Genomic DNA, 23,607 nt, shown 5'->3' with positions numbered 1-23,607 from the left:
TTGTAATATAACAAAATAGGAAAAACGCCAAGGGGGATGAATACTTTTGCAAGGCACTGTACAAGTCCTTAACCAGCAATGTAGTTAATAAGAAAAAGAGTTAAGAAAATATTGACTAAATAAACTAAAGTTTAAAAAAAAGTTACAATAAAATACAAATAACAAGGCAATATACAGGGGGTACCGGTACCGAGTCAATGAATGTTACAGGTTAGTCGAGGTAATTGAGGTAATATGTACCTCAATTAATTGAGGTAATATGTACATGTAGGTAGGGGTAAAGTGACTATGCATAGATAATAAACAGCAAGTAGCAGCAGTGTAAAAAAAAGGGGGGGGGGGGGTCAAGGCAAATAGTCTGGGTAGCCATTTGATTAATTGTTCAGCAGTCTTATAGCTTGGGGGTAGAAGCTGTTAAGGAGCCTTTTGGACCTAGACTTGGCGCTCCGGTACCGCTTGCCTTGCAGTAGCAGAGAGAACATACTATGACTAGGGTGGCAAGGGTCTTTGACCATTTTTTGGGCCTTCCTCTAACACCGCCTGGTATTGAGGTCCTAGATGGCAGGAAGTGATGTACACTGTAGCGCTCTTCAGTCAGAAAGTTAACAAGAATATGTTATCCACTTGACAGGAGGAATATAATGGTCAATATCAACTTAATTAGGTATGATACAACTTTATTTGTCATTTAATATAAATTTGTTGTTCGTATTTCAAGGAAAATATAGTGTTTTGTTTTTACACTGTCCCAAGCAATGGTTCTATAATCCTGAGATTTGGTTCTGGGTTGAGGCAATGTTGACCTCTCTGATGTGGATGTACTGCCCTCTGGTGGCATGTGCTTTAATGCTCATTTCTGCCCGTGCAAGTATTACTGTACCAATTTATTAGGCTCATGAGAAAAAGATGTTTGGGTGGCCGATGAAGTTGATGTAGGCTATTCCATCAGATTCCAGTTATACTGCCAGATACATTTGATTGAAAACGAAGAGATTAACACCCGCAGCATCTCTAGCTATAGCCAACGAAAACGATATGATGGGAAAACGTCGGTCACTCACCCACTCCTCCATTGACATTACATCCTCCCAGCAGCTAGCTAGCTAGCTAATGGTTATACTGTGTCTTTGGCTTGCTAAATAGCTAAGTTACATAAATTTATAGGCTAGCCCAGGGTGTCAAACTCGGGCCAGACATACCTATTTGTTTTGGCAATAAACTACGACCCAAACTGGACATATATTTTTTAAATAAAACAATGTCCCTTTATAACGTTCACTTACACTAAACAAACATATATAAACGCAACATGTAGTGTTGGTCCCTTTTTTCATGAGCTGAGGAGGCATACGCATGGCAATTTGAATGCTCAGAGATACCGTGACGAGATCCGGAGGCCCGTTGGGGCGGCAGGTTAGCCTAGTGTTCTTTAAAAGGTAGAGTCCTAATAACCAAGGCTGAAGGTATCTCTAGACTAACATATGTTGCTCTATCTTTATATCTTGACCGTAAAATAAGCAAGGAGATAGACCAGATGCTTTTCAACTTTCTTTGGTGAAACCGTACCCATTACATTAGGAAAACTGTTGTAATGAACACTTATGAGAATGGTGGACTGAATTTTCTGGATTTTACTACTTTAAATAATACTTTCAAGATCAATTGGATAAAACAATTCCTAAGAAGACCCACTTCTATCTGGAATTGTATTCCTCATCATGTCTTCTCTACTTTTGGTGGCCTTAACTTCATGTTGTTTTGCAATTATAATATTGACAAAGTTCCAGTGAATCTTTCTGCTTTTCATCGGCAGGTTTTCTTGTCATGGTCCTTAATTTATAAACACAATTTTTCTCCACACAGATATTATATATGGAATAATCGGGATATATTGTATAAAAATACCTCTCTGTTTTTAGAATATTGGTTCAGAAATAATATCCTATTGGTGAGCCAACTGGTAAATGCAGAGGGTCTTTTACTCAGTTATAAAGAATTCTTATCACTTTACAAGGTCCCTGTAACACCTAAAGATTTTGCAATTGTTTTAGATGCCATTCCCTCAGGTGTTGCTATGTTATTCAAGAACATGTCAAGACCTGACCCTCAGAGCCTACCTTCTATTGACCCTGTTGACTCATCAGTAGGAAAGATTTGTTTCTCTTTTGGTCCATTCAACAACAGAGCGATACGATCCTTGTTTCAGCAGGATGTTGTATCTATACCTTATGTCATGCCTTACTGGAATGGATTTATTGATAATATCTGTTGGAAAAAAGTTTGGATGTTGCCACAAACATACCTACTTGTTAACAAAATTAAGGAAGTTTCCTTTAAAATTATTCATAAATACTATCCTGCCAACCACTATATGAAGAAGTTTAAGGAAAACATCAACTCAAATTGCTCCTTTTGTAATGACCACCCAGAAACAGTTGTGCATCTTTTTTGGCATTGTATGCATGTAAGAAAACTGTGGCAAGACATCAGTAGGTTTATAATTGAACACATTTATGAAGATTTTACACTATTGTGGAGAGATGTACTGTTTGGATTCTTTACATACAATAGAAATAAGCGGAATCATTTTTATGTAATTAATTTCATTATTCTTTTGGCCAAATTTCATATACACAAATGTAAATTTACAAACAGAAAACCACATTTTCGTATCCTACAAAAAGAAATTGAACTGTATTTTAAGACGGTTAAATGCTCTACTAACAAAAAAGCTGTTAGAATTGTAAGTATATGCATGTCCCTTAAGGTCCTTGTGTAATTGTAATGTGATATTGTACCCCCTAGCTCGATTGTCCATTGTTTGTAATCTATGTATGCTTGTGTTCCCTCATGTGCTTTATGTATTGATTTGTTGTTAATAAAAAAAATATTTAAAAAATAAAATTAAAATAATTTTTTTTTTTTTTAAAAGGTTAGCCTAGTGTAGAGCATTGGTCTAGTAACTGAAAGGTTGCAAGTTTGAATCCCCCAGCTGACAAGGTACACATCTTTCGTTCTGCCCCTGAACAAGGCAGTTAACCCACTGTTCCTAGGCCATCATTGAAAATAAGTATTTGTTCTTAACTGACTTGCCTAGTTAAATAAATCTATTTGTCTTGCCATTCGCTCACCTCACGTTTCAGCATGAAAATGCACAGCCCCATCGCTGTACACAATTCATGGAAGCTGAAAATGTCCCAGTTCTTCCATGGCCTACATATCACCCATTGTTTGGGATGCTCTTGATCGACGTGTACGACAGCGTGTTGCAGGTCCCGCCAGCATCTTCGCACAGCTATTGAAGAGGAATCGGACAACATTCCACAATCAACAGCCTGATCAACTCTGTGAAAAGGAGATGTCACGCTGCATTGGGCAAATGGTGGGCCCTCCAGATACTGACATTTGTTTAAGGTAACTGTGACCAACATATGCATATATGAATTCCTAGTCATGTGATACTCAGATTGTGGGCTAATTTCTTTCTTTCAATTGACTGATTTCCTGAACTAACTCAGTAAAATATGTTAAATTGTTCCGTTTATATTGTTCAGTGTATGTACGTAGGATGCTGTATATAGCATTTTCATATATTAAAACAAAAGCGACAATTAATATTTGTCCATCCGTTGCTATGTATTGTAGTTGAGTAGCCAAGGCTACTTGTAACGATGTGCGCTGAGAGTCAGGAAGCAAGTTCGGGGAGTGAGTGTTTTAATAAATTAAACGTAATACAAAATAAGAAACACGAACAACGCAGACAGGAAACTGAAACAGACAGAAAATACACAAGGTTTTTTTTTTTATATATATTTTTTTTAATATTTTTTTTTTATTAACAACAAATCAATACATAAAGCACATGAGGGAACACAAGCATACATAGATTACAAACAATGGACAATCGAGCTAGGGGGTGAAAATACACAAGCTTATTGCCCAATTTCTGGAACCGTGACGTCAAAATAAATAAAAAAATCGACACTTGACACTACTGACTTTCACTCTTTCCACGTTTGCAGTCCAAGCCGGATTCACGACAAACTTTGATCTCCTGCTTACATTGATTATAATTTCGGCAGAAAATGGAAACCTATAGGTAAGGTCATGATAATATGTTCATGCAATATACTTTGACTACAACGGTTGCCAGAAATGGAAGTGAATTGAATGTATTGTGTGTGTGAGGGGGAATTAAGCTCTGATTCATATTTCACCAAACATTATTCACTTCTTTTTAAGGTGTCTTTATTACAGTGTGAATACACGTCTTGTAGTTAATTGTCATTACAACTTGTCACTAACTGGTGGTAATTGCAGTGTGTAATTACAGGGGTTTTAACAACAAATGATTGTTACCATGCTAGTCACAAATTCACCGATTTAGTGTTTAGTTTCATAACTGCATCCGGTTAATTAATAACTGTCACAAGCTTTTAATATCATGTGGACAGATACACTGGGTGTCCAATATTGCAAGGGTTGGAGACTCAATAGGCTCTAATTACCTACCAGTGAATGCGCACTCTTCAAAAATCTCTTCAAAGTCCTTGCTAGCACATGCCCCCAAAAAGTGTACCATGTGGGTTAACTTGGTTGTTATGTTACAGCCTTATTATAAATGGGATAAAATTGCTCCCCCCCCTCATCAATCTACACACAATACCCCATAATGACAAAGCAAAAAACGGGTTTTTAGAAATTTTTGAAGAAAAAAAAAAGCAAAACTATGAAATATGACATTTACATAAGTATTCAGACCATTTACTCAGTACTTTGAAGCACCTTTGCCAGTGATTACAGCCTTGAGTCTTCTTGGGTGTGCAGCTTTTTTTTTCAAGTCTCTCCAGAGATGTTCAATCGGGCTCATGTCCGGGCTCTGACTGGGCCACTCAAGGAGAGACTTGTCCCGAAGCCACTCCTGAGTTGTCCTAGATGTGTGCTTAGGGGTGTTGTCCTGCTGGAAGGTGAACCTTCGCCCCAGTCTGTGGTCCTCAAAGCAGGTTTTCATCAAGGATCTCTCAGTACTTTGCTCTGTTCATCTTTCCTTCGATCCTGACTTGTCTCCCAGTCCCTGCCACCGAAAAACATCTTCACAGCATGATGCCGCCACCCCCATGCTTCACCATAGGGATGGTGCCAGGTTTCCTCCAGATGTGACGCTTGGCATTCAGGCCAAAGAGTTCAATCTTGGTTTCAGCAGACCATAGAATCTGGTTTCTCATGGTCTGAGTCCTTTAGGTGCCTTTTAGGAAACCAAGCGGGCTGTCATGTGCCTTTTACTGAGGAGTGGCTTCCGTCTGGCTACTCTACCATAATGGCTTGATTGGTGGAGTGCTGCACAGATGGTTGTCCTTCTGGAAGGTTCTTCCATCTTCACAGAGGAACTCAGGAGCTCTGTCAGAGTGGCCATCTGGTTCTTGGTCACTTCCTTGACCAAGGCCCTTCTCCCCAGATTGCTCAGTTTGGCCGGGCGACCAGCCAGTTCTAGGAAGACTCTTGGTGGTTCCAAACTTCTTCCATTTAAGAATGATGGAGGCCACTGTGTTCTTGAGGACCTTCAATGCTTCGGACATTTTCTGGTAACCTTCCCCAGATCTGTGCCTCAACACAGTCCTGTCTCGTAGCTCTATGGACAATTCCTTCGACCTCATGGCTTGGTTTTTGCTCTGACATGCACTGTCACCTGTGGGACCTTATATAGACTAGTGTGTGCGCCTTTCCAAATCATGTCCAATCAATTGAATTTACCCCAGGTGGACTCCAATCAAGTTGTAGAAACATCTCAAGGATGATTGATGGAAACAGGATGCACCTGAGCTCATTTTTGAGTCTCATAGCAAAGGTTCGGAATATTTATGTAAATAATGTATATTTTTTATAAATTTGCTAACATCTCTAAAAACCTGTTTTCGCTTTGTCATTATGGGATATTGTGTAGCTTGATGGGGAAAACAATTCATTTAAGAATTTAAAATAAGGCTGTAACGTAACAAAAAGGGGAAGGGGTCTGTAGACATTCCGATTGCAATGTAGATGCCCTCACCCGCTAATGACATAATGCTGACTTTACTTTGGTCTGACCCCGCTACAGGCTTTCCAGCAAGAACCAGGCAGATGTGTCCATATTCAGAGTTTTATTCTCTAGTTCACCACCACACATCAGCACACACACACATAGAAGTGATTTTTGTGTGGTTCTAAGGAAAGGCAGAATAAACTATCATTAGGATCCATATACAAGAGGCTAATGAAATATACATACAATAGTAAAGAGATGACGTGATATATATATGGCATGCTGTTCTAACAGTGGATGTTATAGTATAACATGCAAACACTTGGATATTCACACAGCATGAATATAGAAGTACCCAGAGAAAGAAATAGAAGGCCTAGGCACTTAAGATTTATGTCCCTCTCTCAGGCCTGTCTACAGATCTTATCTGATCTTAGAAGGCACTGTTTACTAGGCTCCTAGGTTGTTAACCAAAGTGCACATGCAAATGGTATTTGTCCCTTCTGGAACCTCTAGAAACTCTGCCATGTTGCCCTTTCATACAGCAGTATCATCTAAGGCTATACATTGCAGCGATAACATACAAACAATATACACCGGCTAACCACACTAACCCGAGGTAGCATGCATGGGATGCACACAAATACGGAATATCCCCAAACTTACATGCCAATGGACGCACACAACACTTTAGTGAGGAAACAACATGTCTCCTGCCATCTTTCTCAAGACGGCAGGTGAACACACTAACTTGGTGTATGAACAGAGGTGTGAAGTGTCTGAAGGCCAATCGGATTGAGAGGGCTGGCCTTTTTCACAATACCCGCACTGTATCTGCGAGCTGTTGGCTAGAACGCACGTGTGATGGAAATCCAATTAACTTGTATTTTCTATTCGGTACATGGGAATTTAACCGCAGAAGTAATTTTTATATGCTTTTTACCAGTAACAAGGCAATTTGATGGAAAATGCGCAAGGACATTTGCATATGGTTTTTATGCCGATTTTAGAATATTTGTGTGAAAATCTGTCGCCAATTTAATGGAAACCTAGCTAGTGTCTCCTTTTTACATTTATGTTCTAAACAATATCCTAAATCTAAAGAAATCCACCAATCATACAATATCAACCCACCACCTATCCTGCAATGCAATTTGTGATTCTATTATGGTTCTTCATGTTGATCAGCAAGCCTCTGACATATGTATCCATTTTCACCTTCAGAACACACATTGTCATGTGGACTGTCCTGTGGTTAGTAGAAGTCTTCCTGTGTGCCTCAGGTAAGTTATTCTCATTGCCTCAATAGAGACATGGTGTAGATGCTAAGTTTAGGAGGGGTGGTAATGGTCAGCAATACATCTCAATTGCTTATAGTGTTATGTTGTCTCAAACTCATGTCTCTTGTTGTAACACATCCTCAACCTCTGTGGATATTCAACTGAGACATGGTTCTGAGGTGAAGGTTGTTGTTTCTGGTTTCCTCAATGAAGACTGTTTATCAAGCAGAATCTTAATAATTGCAGTTGTCTCTCCTCAAACCTTTTTGTTACACCCACACATTCTCCCACACATCCTCAGTTCTCCTTTCTACTCCCCCGTGTGTGTGTGTGTGTGTGTGTGTGTGTGTGTGTGTGTGTGTGCGCACGCGTGTGTGTGTTTAAAGTAACATTCCATCCATCTACAGTGAGGGAAAAAAGTATTGATCCCCTACTGATTTTGTACATTTGCCCACTGACAAAGAAATTATCAGTCTATAATTTTAATGGTAGGTTTATTTGAACAGTGAGAGACAGAATAACAAAAAAATCTAGAAAAACTCGTGTCAAAAATGTTATAAACTGATTTGCATTTTAATGAGGGAAATAAGTATTTGACCCCTCTGCAAAACATGACTTAGTACTTGGCAATCACAGAGGTCAGACGTTTCTTGTAGTTGGCCAGCAGGTTTGCACACATCTTAGGAGGGTATTTGTCCCACTCCTCTTAGCAGATCTTCTCCAAGTCATTAAGGTTTCGGGGCTGACGTTTGGCAACTCGAACCTTCAGTTCCCTCCACAGATTTTCTATGGGATTAAGGTCTGGAGACTGGCTAGGCCATTTGATAATTTGTCAGTGGGCAAACATACAAAATCAGCAGGGGATCAAATATCTAATTTTATTTGTCACATGCTCCAAATATCCTCCCACATGTCACACATCCTCAGTTCTCCTTTCTACTCCCCCTCCTGTGTGTGTTTACAGTAACATCCCATTCATCCATCTGGGTATGTCAAATCCAATCTAATGTTATTTGTCACATGCGCCGAATACAACAGGTATAGATAGACCTTACCGTGAAATGCTTACTTACCAGCCCTTAACCAACAATTCAGTTTTAAAAAAGAGTTAACAAAATATTTAGTAAATAACCTAAAGTAAAAATAAAATAAAAGTAACACAATAAAATAACAATTATGAGGCTATATACACAAGGGGTACCAGTATCGAGTCAATGTCATCCATCTACGAGTTTGTGTTTACAGTAAAATCACAGTCATCCATCTACGAGTTTGTGTTTACAGTAAAATCACAGTCATCCATCTACGAGTTTGTGTTTACAGTAAAATCCCAGTCATCCATCTACGAGTTTGTGTTTACAGTAAAATCCCAGTCATCCATCTACGAGTTTGTGTTTACAGTAAAATCCCAGTCATCCATCTACGAGTTTGTGTTTACAGTAAAATACAGTCATCCATCTATGAGTTTGTGTTTACAGTAAAATCCCAGTCATCCATCTACGAGTTTGTGTTTATAGTAAAATCCCAGTCATCCATCTACGAGTTTGTGTTTACAGTAAAATCACAGTCATCCATCTACGAGTTTGTGTTTACAGTAAAATCACAGTCATCCATCTACGAGTTTGTGTTTACAGTAAAATCCCAGTCATCCATCTACGAGTTTGTGTTTACAGTAAAATCCCAGTCATCCATCTACGAGTTTGTGTTTATAGTAAAATCCCAGTCATCCATCTACGAGTTTGTGTTTACAGTAAAATCACAGTCATCTATCTACGAGTTTGTGTTTACAGTAAAATCACAGTCATCCATCTACGAGTTTGTGTTTACAGTAAAATCACAGTCATCCATCTACGAGTTTGTGTTTACAGTAAAATCACAGTCATCCATCTACGAGTTTGTGTTTACAGTAAAATCTCAGTCATCCATCTACGAGTTTGTGTTTACAGTAAAATCTCAGTCATCCATCTACGAGTTTGTGTTTACAGTAAAATCTCAGTCATCCATCTACGAGTTTGTCCCAGTCATCCATCTAAAATACTAATATTATTTTCACATGCACTTATACACTTCTCTTTGTATATCAAGCAGGCCCACACACACACACCCTCTGTTGTCCTTTGAGATAGAAAGATATCACTTTTGCTATTGCTGCTTGGCAGCTTCAGGATAAGGGACTTGATCAGCAAAATGTTGTTTACTCAGAATGGGAAACATTTCATAAAAAATAAAAAAAAGTTTATATTGGACAAATTCAGCCTGGGTCTTGCCAGGACACACAGCGAGCCCTGCCACAGGCATCCTGTGTAACACAGCTGAAGTCAAGCCTGGGTGGGGGGGGCTTGACTTACTACAAGTTTAGAAAGCTGTCCACTAGACTAATTTACCAATCTAAAAACATTTAGCTGACGGGATAATTGAGTGACTGTTGATGCACAACCAAATTCCGAAATTGCACCTTGTATATTCTATTATTCTAACTCTCAACAGTAAGTTGAGACCCTGACTGAGTTCCTGTGTGTGAAACTGGTCCGCGGGCCTACAGAAGGGGGGCGGCATGCCAGTTGCTCTAGGCCATTGTCATAGTCCTGGAGAGCCGATGCCGCTCGTTTTATAGTCAATAAATCCATGAATTCCCTTAACCAAATGTCCATGCTAATGTAACAGTATAACTTTAGTCCGTCCCCTCGCCCATACCCGGGCTCAAACCAGGGACCCTCTGCACACATCAACAACTGACACCCACGAAGTATCGTTACCCATCGCGCCACAAAAGCCGCAGCCCTTGCAGAGCAAGGGGGACCACTACTTCAAGGTCTCAGAGCACGTGACGCCATCGATTGAAACGCCACTAGCGCGCACCACCGCTAACTAGCTAGCCATTTCACATCGGTTACACTAAGCACTGAGGTTTACACTCTTTCCAATTCATAAGTATTGTCCATTTGACTGTTATTAAGGCCAATGCAATGATACGTTGCGTGATTCTAGGTTGGATATTGTCCACCCTACTTCCTAACAGGCACACCACAAGACAAAGTGGGATACATACACTCAAAATTCCAGTCAACATACAATCTACATCAGTCAAATCTTTTAACGACTGGACATTTCCAAAACGGATTCATTGGTGTGCCAACCTCACCGCAGCCATGCCTTCCTCTGACACCACCTGGTATAGAGTTTGTTTTTGGAAGATGGGCAGGGACTCTGCTGTCCTAGCTTCAGGGGGGAAGCTGGTTCCACCCTTGAGGTGCTTGGACTAAGCTGAGCGGGAGCTGCATGACATGAGAGAACTTGGGAAGGTTGAAAACCAGGCAGGCTGCAGCATTTTGGATAAGTTGCTGGGGGTTTGATGGCATAAGAGAGAGCCCAGCCAACAGCGAGTTGCAGTAGTCCAGACGGGAGAGGACAAGTGCCTGGATAAGAACCTATCGCCGCTTCCTGTGTGAGGTAGGGTCGTACTCTACGGATGTTGTAGAGCATGAACCTGGAGGAGCGGGTCTCTGCTTTGATGTTTACAGAGAACGACGGGGTGTTGTCCAGGGTCACGGCAAGGTTCTTTGCACTCTGGGAGGGTCGACACTGTGGAGTTGTCAACCGTGATGGAGAGGTCTTTGAGTGGACTGGCCCGCCCCGGGAGGAAGAGCACTTCAAGGTTGCGCTTAAGGTGATGGGCCGACATCCAAGTTAAGATATCTGCCAGGCCTTCAGAGATGTGTTTTGCCACCTGGGTGTCGGAAGGGGGAAAATAGTTGCATGTTATCCGCATAGCAATGATAGGAGAGACCATGTGAGGATATGACGGAGCCGTGTGACGTATAGAGAAAAGAGGAGAGGGCCTAGAACTGAGCCCTGGGGGACAACAGTAGTGAGAGAGAGAAAAGGAAACAAAGTAGTGTTCAGAGACCTGGAGGGGGGTTGCAGTGAGATTAGTAGGTGAGCAGCCTCTACTAAAGATGAGGTCAAGCGTATTGCCTGCCTTGTGAGTTGGAGGGGATTAGGAAAATGTGAGGTCAAGAGGCAAGTAGGGGAAAGAGTTGGAAAGAAATGAATCGAAGGCCGACTTCATGAGGTTATGTGTTTAAAGTAATAACCTGTCCTCATTTCTAATCTCTCAAAACATGAGATGTCAAATATGATCTCAAACACCACCTCTACCGCCAGCTAACTGACTGAACAAAAATAGAAACGCAACATGTAATAATAAAAGATTTTACTGAGTTACAGTTCATACAAATGGAATAAATTAATTAGGCCCTAATCTATAGATTTTACCTGACTGGGAATACAGATATGCATCTGTTGGTCACAAATACCAAGGCTGGTTGTGTTAATCCACTGATGCAAAATTCCTCACTTTGTTTACCTAGCTAACCTAAGTACTACATAAAGCTGTTGCGGTGACTGTATTACTGCCACACCGGTACTCTTGAGTCATGACGGCAGTAAAATTTCACATGATCGCTGAGTCATGGTAATCTCTTCTTGTGCACTCTGAACATGCGTTGATCGTACCCAACTCACTAACGACCATCAGGTCGCTAATGGCCTGGTACTCAGCACTCTATTGTCCCTCTAGCCACTCTGACATTAAAGAAAATACCATTGAAAATCACGTAAATAGTATCATGCTTTTAAAACTCAAATCACTGTGATGATCAATTTGAAGAAAGAAGTTCAACAACAGGTTGAGCCTGAGTGGAAAACATGGTCGTTGTGGATGTGTTTCAAAGCCTAACAATGAAATGGACAGCACTTTCTAAGCTGATGATTACAGTTATAGGGCAGTATTTTAGATTTTCATAACTAATAGGCTGACACATTACCTTTAGCTATACAAAATATTTCACCACTGTGCATTTCCATCTCCTCATCAATCATTCATTCCTTTCTCGAGTGCACAGAGAGGCTGTCAACAAACATGTTAAGTTGTGAAAACATTTTACTATCGATGTTCCCAACCAGATTTCCCTTGGTTTCCCAAATGAAGCAATGGGTATCTCCAGGAACAGTCTTGGAGAGCCCATAGCATACAGAGTTTGGGCGGAGTATCACCTGTCATGCAGTGAGAGCAGGCTCCTCAAAGAGTGGTTGATGATGCATGGAGTGAAATAAGTTGTTTTATAAGCCCAGATATTTCTATGTAATCCTGTGTGAAAGCCGAGTTTTGATGGTTGCCACTAAAAAGACGAGTATCACAGCTGCTACTATATTTATTATTTATTTCTCAACTGCTCTTGCTCTGGGACAGAGGCGTCCATTCGCTATTTGAGTTCATACGGCTGGCATGTACTGTATATTTGCCCCTGCCCCTGTTCCTGACCATTTTAGGATTAGTTTAGCAAAAGAGAAATGCTCATTAACAGGGATGAAAAACAAATTGTGCACAAAATCCTGAGAGAAGTCATCTTTTTGTGCGTATAGAATTTCTGGGATTTCTGGGCTATTTTATTTAAGCTCATGAAACATGGGACCAACACTCTACATGTTGCGTTTATATTTTTGTTCAGTGTAGTTTTTCACGACTTAACAAGGGAGGTTCTAGTGAGGTGAGAGAAGCTGTGTTTGCTAACATGGGAGTGTTGGTTTCTTTAGGAGAAAGGGGCAGAAATAGTCTCATAAATATAAATAAAATAAAATTATATTGGTCACATACACATGGTTAGCAGATGTTAAGGTGAGTGTAGTGAAATGCTTGTGCTTCTAGCTCCGACAGTGCAGTAATATCTAACAAGTAATCTAACAAATTCACAACGACTACCTTATACACACAAATGTAAAGGGGTGAATAAGAATATGTACATATAAATATATGAATGAGCGATGGCCGTGTGGCATAGGCAAGATGCAGTAGATGGTATAGAATACAGTATGTACATATGAAATGAGTAATGTAGGAAATGTGGACATGATTAAAGTGGTGTTATTTAAAGTGACTAGTGATACCTTTATTAAATCTATTTATGACATTTATTAAAGTGGCCAGAGATTTGAGTCTGTATGTTGGCAGCAGCCACTCTGTTAGTGATGGCTGTTTATGACCTTGAGACAGAAGCTGTTTTGCTATTGGGATGTTACTGGAAACACACACACAATCGCCGTCTTGTTTAACTTACCTTGTGGGGACACACAATGTACACTGCATTCGGAAAGTATTCAGACCCCTTGACCAAACTGAGCAATCGGGGGAGAAGGGCCTTGGTCAGGGAGGTTACCAAGAACCCATCTCTGCAACACTCCACCAGTCAGGTGTTTATGGTAGACTGGCCAGACGGAAGCCACTCCTCAGTAAAAAGCACATGACAGCCCGCTTGGAGTTTTCCATTAGGTACCTAAAGACTCCCAGACCATGAGAAACCAGAGTCTCTGGTGGATGAAACCAAGATTGAAATCTTTGGCCTGAATGCCAAGTGTCATGTCTGGAGGAAACCTTGCACCATCCTTATGGTGAAGCATGGTGGTGGTAGCATCATGCTTTGGGGTGTTTTTCAATGGCAGGGACTGGGACACAGTCAGGATCGAGGCAAAGCTGAATGGAGAAAAGTACAGAGAGATCCTGATGAAAACCTGCTCCAGAGTGCTCAGGACCTCAGACTGGGGCGAAGGTTCACCTTCCAACAGGACAACGACCCTAAGCACACAGCCAAGACAACGCAGTAGTGGCTTCGGGACATGTCTTTGAGTGGCCCAGCCAGAGCCTGGACTTGAACCGGATCAAACATCTCTGGTCAGACCTGAAAATGGCTGTGCAGTAACTCTCCCCATCCAACCTGACAGAGCTTGAGAAGATCTGCAGAGAAGAATGGGAGAAACTCCCCAAATACAGGTGTGCCAAGCTTGTAGCATCATACCCAAGAAGTCTCAAGGCTGTAATCACTGCCCAAGTACTGAGTAAAGGGTCTGAATACTTGTATTTTTTTAAACCTGTTTTTGCTTTGTCATTATGGGGTATTGTGTGTAGATTGATGAGGGGGGAAAACTATTTAATACGTTTTAGATTAAAAATACCTAACAAAGTGTGGGAAAAGTAATGGGGTCTGAATACTTTCCGAAGTCACGGTAAACATTCAAAATCCTATTTTCCCTAAACCTGACCGTAACGCTAACCCCAAAATCTAACCTTAACCCTAACTCCTAAACCTAATCATATCCCTAACACTAATTCTACCTTCACCCCCTAGAAATAGCATTTGAGCTTGTAGGGACTAACAAAAATGTGTTTGTGTTAGTTTACTATTCGTGTGTGGCATATACCCACAAGTATAGTTAAACACATCCATAGATGGATGACTGGGATTTCACTGTGAACACACACACACACACACACAGGAGGAGGAATAGAAAGGAGAACTGAGGAAGTGTGGAAGTTTGTGTGGGTGTGATAAAAATGTATAGATACAATTGACTAAGTCAGATTTAAGATTCTGCTTGATAAACAGTCTTCATTGAGATATAAAAAGTGTGTGCTCTTGTGTGTGTGTGGTTCCAATAATGTGCGGTATCATGTTTATTGGCAAACAATGTGTTGTGATATTGCACAATAACCGTTTTGAGAGAAACCACATACCTCCTATTTAAAGTCTGGTTCTTCTTGTTTACTACTGTACTCCTCTGTACAAATGGGACATTTTGTTGTTGTTGCCATTTCAATGTTTATCTTATCTTGTTAAAGACCAATGCAACTTCCCTAAAACATTATTGAAATTAACCTTGAACCTGCTCAACTGGGCTTTAAAAAAATATTCTAGCCCATTTGGAGCCGCTCCAAGCTATTGTGGGACAAAACGTCCTCCTGCAATGCCCCTGCAAGAAGAGAAAGGAGAGAATGGACATGAAATGGCAGTTAGAAGACCATACCACCGTGCTTCACCACAGTGGAAGGCATAACATCACAAACATCGGGGAGGGATATGAAAACAGGGTCCGTCTCTTTCAGAATGAAGATAAAGACAACTGTTCCCTGCTCCTCTCAGGCATCACTGTCGCAGACAATGGGATGTACAAATGCTTCTTTCAAACCCAGACTTTGGTCTACATTCACATCACTCTGCATGTGATTGGTAAGACATTTGTTTTGCTTGTTTTTTGTTGTTGTTGTTGTTGTTCATTGTCATTCTGCTATTGGTTGATTTATTTGTTTTCTCCCGCCCCCTTTTCTACTTCATAAATGACTCCATTTCAGGCATGCTGCAGTTGATTTATCTCCTCTCTGCTCTCCAGCCAGCTACAGTGTATGTATGTACCAGGTACTAGACCAGGCTTCGATGGGTTCCGGATGGGGAGAGAGGTTCGGGGTGTACCAGTGTAAAGCCAACGGGGGATACCCAAAGGGCCAGATTCACTGGAAGATGGGTGGACATCCTCTGGTGAACACCTCCAGGAGGGATGAGACCCACCTGGATAACTCTACAGGACTATACAGTCTGACCAGCATCCTGACTATGGATCGGAGTCAGGGTGAAAAACTGCAGTGTATGGTGGAGAACACAGACCAGGCTTCTACACTCAACTCCACCTGCAAGGAAAAGCCTGGTGAGTACACGGGACTAGTGACACCAGTAGCCATAACACAGCAGCAGTAAATCACGGTACTGTAGTCAGGGTCAGGAGTTTCAGCCCCATAGTGATTTCATTGAAGAATGTTGGTTAGAGTCTCAGCTTGTACCCAAAAATCCCAAAACATCTGCATAAGAATGCATGAGAATGAAAAGCTAGGAGTGGGTGCATGTGTATGTGTGTGAAAGTGCACGAGGGTGGGGGAATCTAGGGGCAAGCACAGGCATAAACACAGAAAAGGTAAAAAAGTCTACGCTAGAGTGAAACTACAGAGAAACAACAGCGTTATCTTTGGGACTAAACTATTAGCATTACCAATGATGTAGTGGTTCCTCTGACTGAACACAAATGTTTGGATAAAAATGAAGAAGCTGGAATACACAGTGATGTGTTGAAGAGTAGTAGACAAAGAAAGTTACACTGCTGTGACAAATAAGGAGGAAGTTAGAGTTTCATTTGGAAAGTCTTCTCACCACTTGGTCAAGTTACACTAAGAGGTCTGCCTTTTCAAATTCCTCAGCTTTTTGGCTTCTCCGTCTCTCATCTAAAACACGTTTTTGGAGCATTTCATAGTTTGTATGAACTATTTCTATGTTTTCTGTTTCCTCTCTGCTTTCCAGTATACATTAGAGAGAGTCTATTGGAGAGTCCTGATAAAGTAGCAGTAGCAGCAGGTGTGTCTGTCAGCGTGGTTGTGATGCTTGTTGCGGGAGTCCTGCTGGTGATCTTCTTACTGACTAGATGTCACCGGCGTGAAACGTCAACGGTGAGCCCTTGTCCTTATTATACCACTGTGATATCAGTCCGAGTGTTAATGCTGCTTGGATCTAGAAAAAATGCCAGCATCTGGGCACAAATCAGAGCGCAAACTGCAAAGGTGTTAGAATTACAAATAAAAAAGACTAATAAGACTAACAAACCTCATACCGAACTTGCACCTTCAATCTAATATTGATGCACCTAAATAGTGATTGAATAGAGTAGTTTCAGTCCTTGTGTGTGATTGATTCATGTTTTGTTTTCCCTGGAAGAAGCAGAGAGACACCGAGGAAAGAAGCGTGACCCAGCAGTTGAACATGTATGAACACGGAGTGTGTGGAGCATCTTCTCCCTCTGATACAACAATCTCTCCTCAAATGACGGACGACAAAATGGAGGGATGGTGACTTGCGACAAGACAAACTTCAACTTAAAATAATGCCTGTGTTCAAAGTAGCAATGTGGAGCAGCATTGAACAATGTATTGTCATGTCATGTCTGAACCATATTCTGTGGCCATTATGCAACGAGGCAGGAAGTGAAAGAAGTGGAGAACAGCATGATGGGAGAAATGACTGGTCAATGGACTGAACATGAGCCGAACTCAGTAAATGAAGTCCAGAGAAATCCCAAGAAATAAAGTAGACCTAAGGCAGCCTGTATATTATTGAGTTGACTAACTACAGGTACATTCACATTTCTAAGAAGAGAAGCAGATGATACAGGACTACTATAGTTAACAGCCATCATGGAAACTCTTGTTACATACATCTACCGCATGTTCCTGGTGTTACCCATTTGAATCATGTTGATAATTCGCTTTCATGTACAGCAGTCATTTCACCATTTAAATATGAATTTAATTATCTGAATAATGTGAAGAATATGACATGATCAATGTTTTCATTGCTGCTTATTATTATGATGTAGCTTGCTGTGAAACAAGCGTGTCATGGAATGACTAAATCAAAAGATTAGTAACACTTTGGTCCAGGGTCCGTTTTGCTGTATTATTAACCATATTGGTTAAGCTTACAACACAGGAAGAGCTGATTGGGAATCAGGGAAATAAAATGACTTTTTATAGGTCTTGTCCCGAGGGACTAATACAAGTTTCACATCTGTGTTCACATTTATTTTGTGAGAGAAAAAAACTACAGACATTATACAAATACATTATCCGCCCACCTCTTCCCTTTCCACCCACCTCTCCCCTTTCCACCCACCTCTCCCCTTTCCACCCACCTCTCCCCTTTCCACCCACATCTCCCCTTTCCACCCACCTCTCCCCTTTCCACCCACCTCTCCCCTTTCCACCCACCTCTCCCCTTTCCACCCACATGACCTGCTTATTTGAGTACAAATATCAAAGTAGTGATTTTAAACTGTTAATTGTTGAAGTCCATATGTTGATACTTGGTTGCCTGGGTGTTAGGTACAGTGAAGTTAGTCATCATTAAGCAGTAAGAGATTGGCAAGACAAGGGATTGGTTTAGATAAAATGCTTGATAATGATGAAGACAGATTGCCAAAAGGAGAACAATCTGTTTTAATACTTTTATACCACTTATATTTTATGCTGTACGTGACAATACTGGCTGTTTTTCTGTGTGTGAAAGTATTGTTCAGTTGTTTTTATGTGTTTGTACTGTTGGAAAGTAGCTGAAATTCTCTGTCCTCTTCACTCTTGGTGTTTCTTTTTCAAATAAACTATGTACTGTGAATATGAAATGAGATAAACCCTATATTAAATGCCATAATAAACCCTATATTAAATGCCATAATAAACCCTATATTAAATGCCATAATAAACCCTATATTAAATGCCATAATAAAACCTATATTAAATGCCATAATAAAGCCTATATTAAAGCACAGCATTGATTGTCACTGCTACACAGATGATACACAGCCTCACATTTCTGTGTCACCAGAGGATTCTAGCTCCACAGATACATTATTAGACTGTTTTAGTGAGTTAAATAACTTCCTCCAGCTAAATCAAGACAAAACCTAGGTACTTATTGTTGGAGCCAAAGCACAGCGAGAGAATCTAGCAGCATATTTTAATTCACAGGCAATAAAGATAAAACACCAGGTAAAAAACCTAAGTGTTATTTTTACATTCTGAAGTCAATTTCGAATCGCACATTAGGAATGCGACCAAAATTGCTTTATACCAGGAACATTTTGATTTGTGGATGTTTCTCTCTCAGGCTGATACAGAGAGACTCATCCATGCTTTTATTACATTCAGGTTTGACTACTGTATTGCTCTCCTGTCTGGTCTACCCAAGAAAGCCATTGGTCAACTGCAGAACATACAGAATGCTGCAGCACGGGTACTGACCAAGATCAGACGGAGAGCACACATTTCATAGGTTTTAAGGTCTCTGTACTGGCTGCCTGTGAGTTCTGTAATGCACATTGCATTGCAGTCCATGTCTGAAATGTTCTGTATAAAAAAGCTTGATTTGATTAAATGTCAAAATAAACACAATATTAAATGCTATATTGTAATCGTCCCTCTGTCTGAGATGTCCTCTGCCACATTGACTTTAAGGATTTGCTCTTTGCAAGAGTCAATTCAGTTTCAACACTATATTTCCCAGACCAATTAAAACCTCATTAAATTGTTGACGTAACTATGGCCATCGGGTAAGGTAAGTCAAGTAATTCAACAATTGAATGCGATATCTCAGCTTACTCATCATCATAAATCAGCCTTGGCCTGATTTCAACTAGAGAGGACGGGTATATTGTAGTCTTGTTCATGTAAAAGATAAACATTTCAAGTTAAGCTATACTAGTCCTCAACATCTGCAAAATAAGGAGTTATCTTACTATAACCTTAATCAGGAGTTTTAGATAGTTTTATCTATAGTTTTATAATAGATATTAAACGATGTAGCTATATAGTTTACACAGGGCACACCCATTCTCATAATAGTTTATACGCGTGTTACAGTAATCACAGGAGTATGTCAACCTCCACCTTCACTGGTTTCTCTTCTAATACGACTAACAGATGGTATTACCTACTATCCACCTACTATGTACTTTGAATGTCAATATTCGACTAATAATAAGTTAAAATATATACATCCTTGACAGATGTCTTTGTACGTGTCCTGGAAGTTTCATGATCAAGATAATGTTCTCTCGAGATACAATGATCTTTGTTCAAGATAATATCAAAGAATAAAATCTGAAAGGTCAAGAGCACAGGAGGTTGGTGGCACCTTAATTGGGGAGAGCAGGCTAGTGGTAATGGCTGGAGCAGAATAGTATCAAATACATCCCACCCATGATGCCATTCCATTTGCTCTGTTCCAGGCATTATTATGAGCCCTTCTCCCCTAGTTCCTGTGGTGAAGAGTGGATATGAGAGTGTTAGCTACTTCCTGGTTTGCCTAGTTTGATCATAGTCTGTTGTAGCCGTGACGTGTCCAGTTTCGTTGAGATAACTGTTGTTAGAACATGAAACTCCCTCTGCCTCTGTCTCGACAAGCCTGTTTGTGAAATCCTCAGGGGACAACTTTGGCTTAACATTTAGTAATCAAGGGTAATCACTGCTTCCCACAGTTGTGTCAAGTTGGCTGGTAAACCATTCTTGATACGCACAGGAAACTGTTGAGCATGAAAAACCCTGTAGCTTTGCACTTCTCTACACAAACCGGTGTGTCTGGCACCTACTAACATACCTCGTTCAAAAGCACTTAAATCTTTTGTCTTGCCCATTCATCCTCTGAATGGCACACATACACAATCCATGTCTCAATTATCACAAGACTTAAAAATCTTTCTTTAACCTGTCTCCTCCTGTTCATCTACACTGATTGAAGTGATGTTAACAAGTGACATCAATAAGGGATTATAGCTTTCATCTGGTCAGTCTATGTCATGGAAAGAGCAGCTGTCCTTAAATGTTTTGTACAATCAGTGTATATACACTATACAGTTGAAGTTGGAAGTTTACATACACTTAGGTTGGAGTCATTAAAACCCGTTTTTCAACCACTCCACAAATTTCTTGTTAACAAACTATAGTTTTGGCAAGTCGGTTAGGACATCTACTTTGTGCATGACACAAGTAATTTTTCCAACAATTGTTTACAGACAGATTATTTCACTTATAATTCACTGCATCACAATTCCAGTGGGTCAGAAGTTTATATACACTAAGTTGACTGTGCCTTTAAACAGCTTGGAAAATTTCATAGAATTATGGCTTTAGAAACTTCTGATAGGCTAGTTGACAATATTTTAGTCTATTGGAGGTGTACCTGTGGATGCATTTCAAGACCTACCTTCAAACTCAGTGTCTCTTTTCTTGACATCATGGGAAAATCAAAAGAAATCAGCCAAGACATCAGATATTTTTTGTAGACCTCCACATGTCTGGTTCATCCTTGGGAGCAATTTCCAAATGGCTTCATCTGGTCAGTTAGGATCCCCACTTTATTTTAAGAATGTGAAATGTCAGAATAATATTAGAGAGAATTATTTATTTCAGATTTGATTTCTTTCAACACATTCCCAGTTGGTCAGAAGTTTACAAACACTCAATTAGTATTTGGTAGCATTGCCTTTAAATTGTTTAACTTGGGTCAAACGTTTTCGGGTAGCCTTCCACAAACTTCCCACAATAAGTTGGGTAAATTTTGGCCCACTCCTCCTGACAGAGCTGGTGTAACTGAGTCAGGATTGTAGGCCTCCTTGCTCGCACGCGCTTTTTCATTTCTGCCCATAAATGTTCTATAGGATTGAGGTCAGGGCTTTGTGATGACCACTCCAATATCTTGTCTTTGTTGTCCTTAAGCCATTTTGCCACAACCTTGGAAGTACGCTTGGGGTCATTGTCCATTTGGAAGACCCATTTGCGACCCAGCTTTAACTTCCTGACTGATGTCTTGAGATGTTGCTTCAATACATCCACATAATCTTCCTTCCACATGATGCCATCTATTTTGTGAAGTGCACCAGTCCATCCTGCAGCAAAGCACCCCCACAACATGATGCTATCACCCCCGTGCTTCATGGTTGGGATGGTGTTCTTCGGCTTGCAAGCGTCCCCCTTTTTCCTCCAAACATAACGATGGTCATTATGGCCAAACAGTTATATTTTTGTTTCATCAGACCAGAGGACATTTCTCCAAAAAAGTATGATTTTTGTCCCCATGTGTAGTTGCAAACCGTAGTCTGGCTTTATGGCGGTTTTTGAGCAGTGGCTTCTTCCTTGATGAGCGGCCTTTCAGGTTATGTCGATATAGGACTAGTTTTACTGTGGACATAGATACTTTTGTAACTGTTTCGTCCATCATATTCACAAGGTCCTTTGCTGTTGTTCTGGGATTGATTTGCACGTTTCGCACCAAAGTATGTTCATTTCTAGGAGACAGAACGCATCTCTTTCCTGAGCGGTATGACGGCTGCATGGTCCCATGGTGTTTATACTTGCGTACTATTGTTTGTACAGATGAACATGGTACCTACAGGCGTTTGTACCCACTGTATATAGCCTCGCTGTTGTTATTTACTGCTGCTCTTATCTCTTACTTTTGTCATGTATTTCTTAACACTGCATTGTTGGTTAAGGCCTTGTAGGTTAAGGCCTTGTAGGTTAAGGCCTTGTAGGTTAAGCATTTCACTGGAAGGTATATTGTATATACCTGATTTGTATTCCTACAGTTTGTGTAATCTAAGATGAAATGTTCTTGTGGTTTTGATTGTTACTGCAGGGGGTTGATCAGCTTTAATAGTGTGTTTTTTATAAATGTAATTATCTGCATTATTTCCAATCCCCCCACCCTAACCCTAACCCTAATTAGAGTGACCTGATGGGAAAAATACAAAAAGGCTTCTACTTCCAGCTTATACATACAATACACATTTTACAGACAGAGTATACTGTACATTAGTCATCATGCCTTTTTGTTATTTCTAGTCCAAACCTTCAGCTCCACCCAACCCCTCCCATCTATCACCATCCAGTTTAACACCATCCAGTTTAGATTTTATATATATCATTCAACTGTGCTGTGATGTTTCACAAAAGTTAAGAAGGTTTTTATTCTGATAGTTTCTACAGATTGTAAATTAAATATTTTTTTTTGCGAAGAGTATTATTATATAATTGATCGATTGACTATGGCTTTTCAAACCACCCAGCAGTGCTCTTTGCAGAGTTAGCTCCAGGTAAATGTTGCAATTCTTCAGCCATTCCTTAACCTCGACCAAAAACAAGCTACATATGGACAGTCCCAAAACAAGTGATCTAATGATTCTGTATCTTTGATGCAAAGTCTTCAGGGCTAGGATGGTTGTATCCCCCATACAGTGCATTCGGGAAGTATTCAGACCTCTTGACTTTTTCCACATTTTGCTACGTTAGTCTTATTAAACTTGATAACATAATTTTCCCCCCCCTCATCAATCTACACACAATACTTCATAATGACAAAGCAAAAATGTTTTTTTTTCTTTTAAATTTTGCAAATATATTAAAAGTAAAACACGGCTTCCAAACCTCTTCCATTTTAGAATGATGGAGGCCACTGTGTTCTTGGGGTCCTTCAATGCTGCAGAAATGTTTTGGTACCCTTCCCCTGATCTGTTTCTCGACACAATCCTGTCTCAAAGCTCTACAGACAATTGCTTTGACCTCATGGCTCTGTTTTTGCTCTGACATGCCCTGTCCACTATGGGACCTTATATAGACAGGTATGTGCCTTTCCAATCAGTTGAATTTACCACAGGTGGACTCCAATCAAGTTAATATATTTTTTATTTTATTTTACCCCCTTTTTCTCCCCAATTTCATGGTATCCAATTGTTAGTAGCTACTATCTTGTCTCATCACTACAACTCCCATACGGGAGTCATGCGTCCTCCGATACACAACCCAACCAAGCCGCACTGTTTCTTAACACACCACGCATCCAACCCGGAAGCCAGCCGCACCAATGTGTCGGAGGAAACACCGTGCACCTG

The 23,607-nt window shown here is 40.4% G+C and overlaps 1 protein-coding gene across 4 annotated transcripts; it reads left to right on the top strand.

The window, feature by feature from the left end:
- Positions 1-3,991: 3,991 nt before the first annotated feature.
- LOC115112779 (ICOS ligand-like) lies at positions 3,992-19,126 on the top strand. Of its 4 annotated transcripts, none has more exons than XM_029639803.2 (6): positions 3,992-4,099; positions 7,244-7,302; positions 15,273-15,359; positions 15,520-15,831; positions 16,476-16,621; positions 16,887-19,126. In XM_029639803.2, the coding sequence occupies exons 1-6, from the start codon at positions 4,086-4,088 to the stop codon at positions 17,019-17,021; spliced, it is 753 nt and encodes a 250-aa protein (XP_029495663.1). In that variant the 5' UTR covers positions 3,992-4,085; the 3' UTR covers positions 17,022-19,126. The 4 variants fall into 4 exon arrangements, with proteins under 4 accessions (XP_029495663.1, XP_029495659.1, XP_029495653.1 ...); XM_029639799.2 differs by having other exon boundaries at positions 15,048-15,359; positions 16,893-19,126; XM_029639793.2 differs by having other exon boundaries at positions 15,048-15,359; positions 16,890-19,126.
- The last annotated feature ends 4,481 nt before the right edge of the window (positions 19,127-23,607 follow it).

This window comes from Oncorhynchus nerka, linkage group LG3 (genome assembly GCF_034236695.1).
Source record: "Oncorhynchus nerka isolate Pitt River linkage group LG3, Oner_Uvic_2.0, whole genome shotgun sequence".
NCBI lineage: Eukaryota > Metazoa > Chordata > Actinopteri > Salmoniformes > Salmonidae > Oncorhynchus > Oncorhynchus nerka.
This window is presented reverse-complemented; position numbering and strand designations above follow the sequence as displayed.

What these genes read in the sequence shown, in the direction of transcription:
- LOC115112779 (XM_029639788.2), top strand. An exon ending in CATCACTCTGCATGTGATTG is followed by an intron (nt 15,360 to 15,519) that starts GTAAGACATTTG and finishes TCTGCTCTCCAG; the next exon opens with CCAGCTACAGTGTATGTATG. An exon ending in ACCGGCGTGAAACGTCAACG is followed by an intron (nt 16,622 to 16,886) that starts GTGAGCCCTTGT and finishes TTTCCCTGGAAG; the next exon opens with AAGCAGAGAGACACCGAGGA.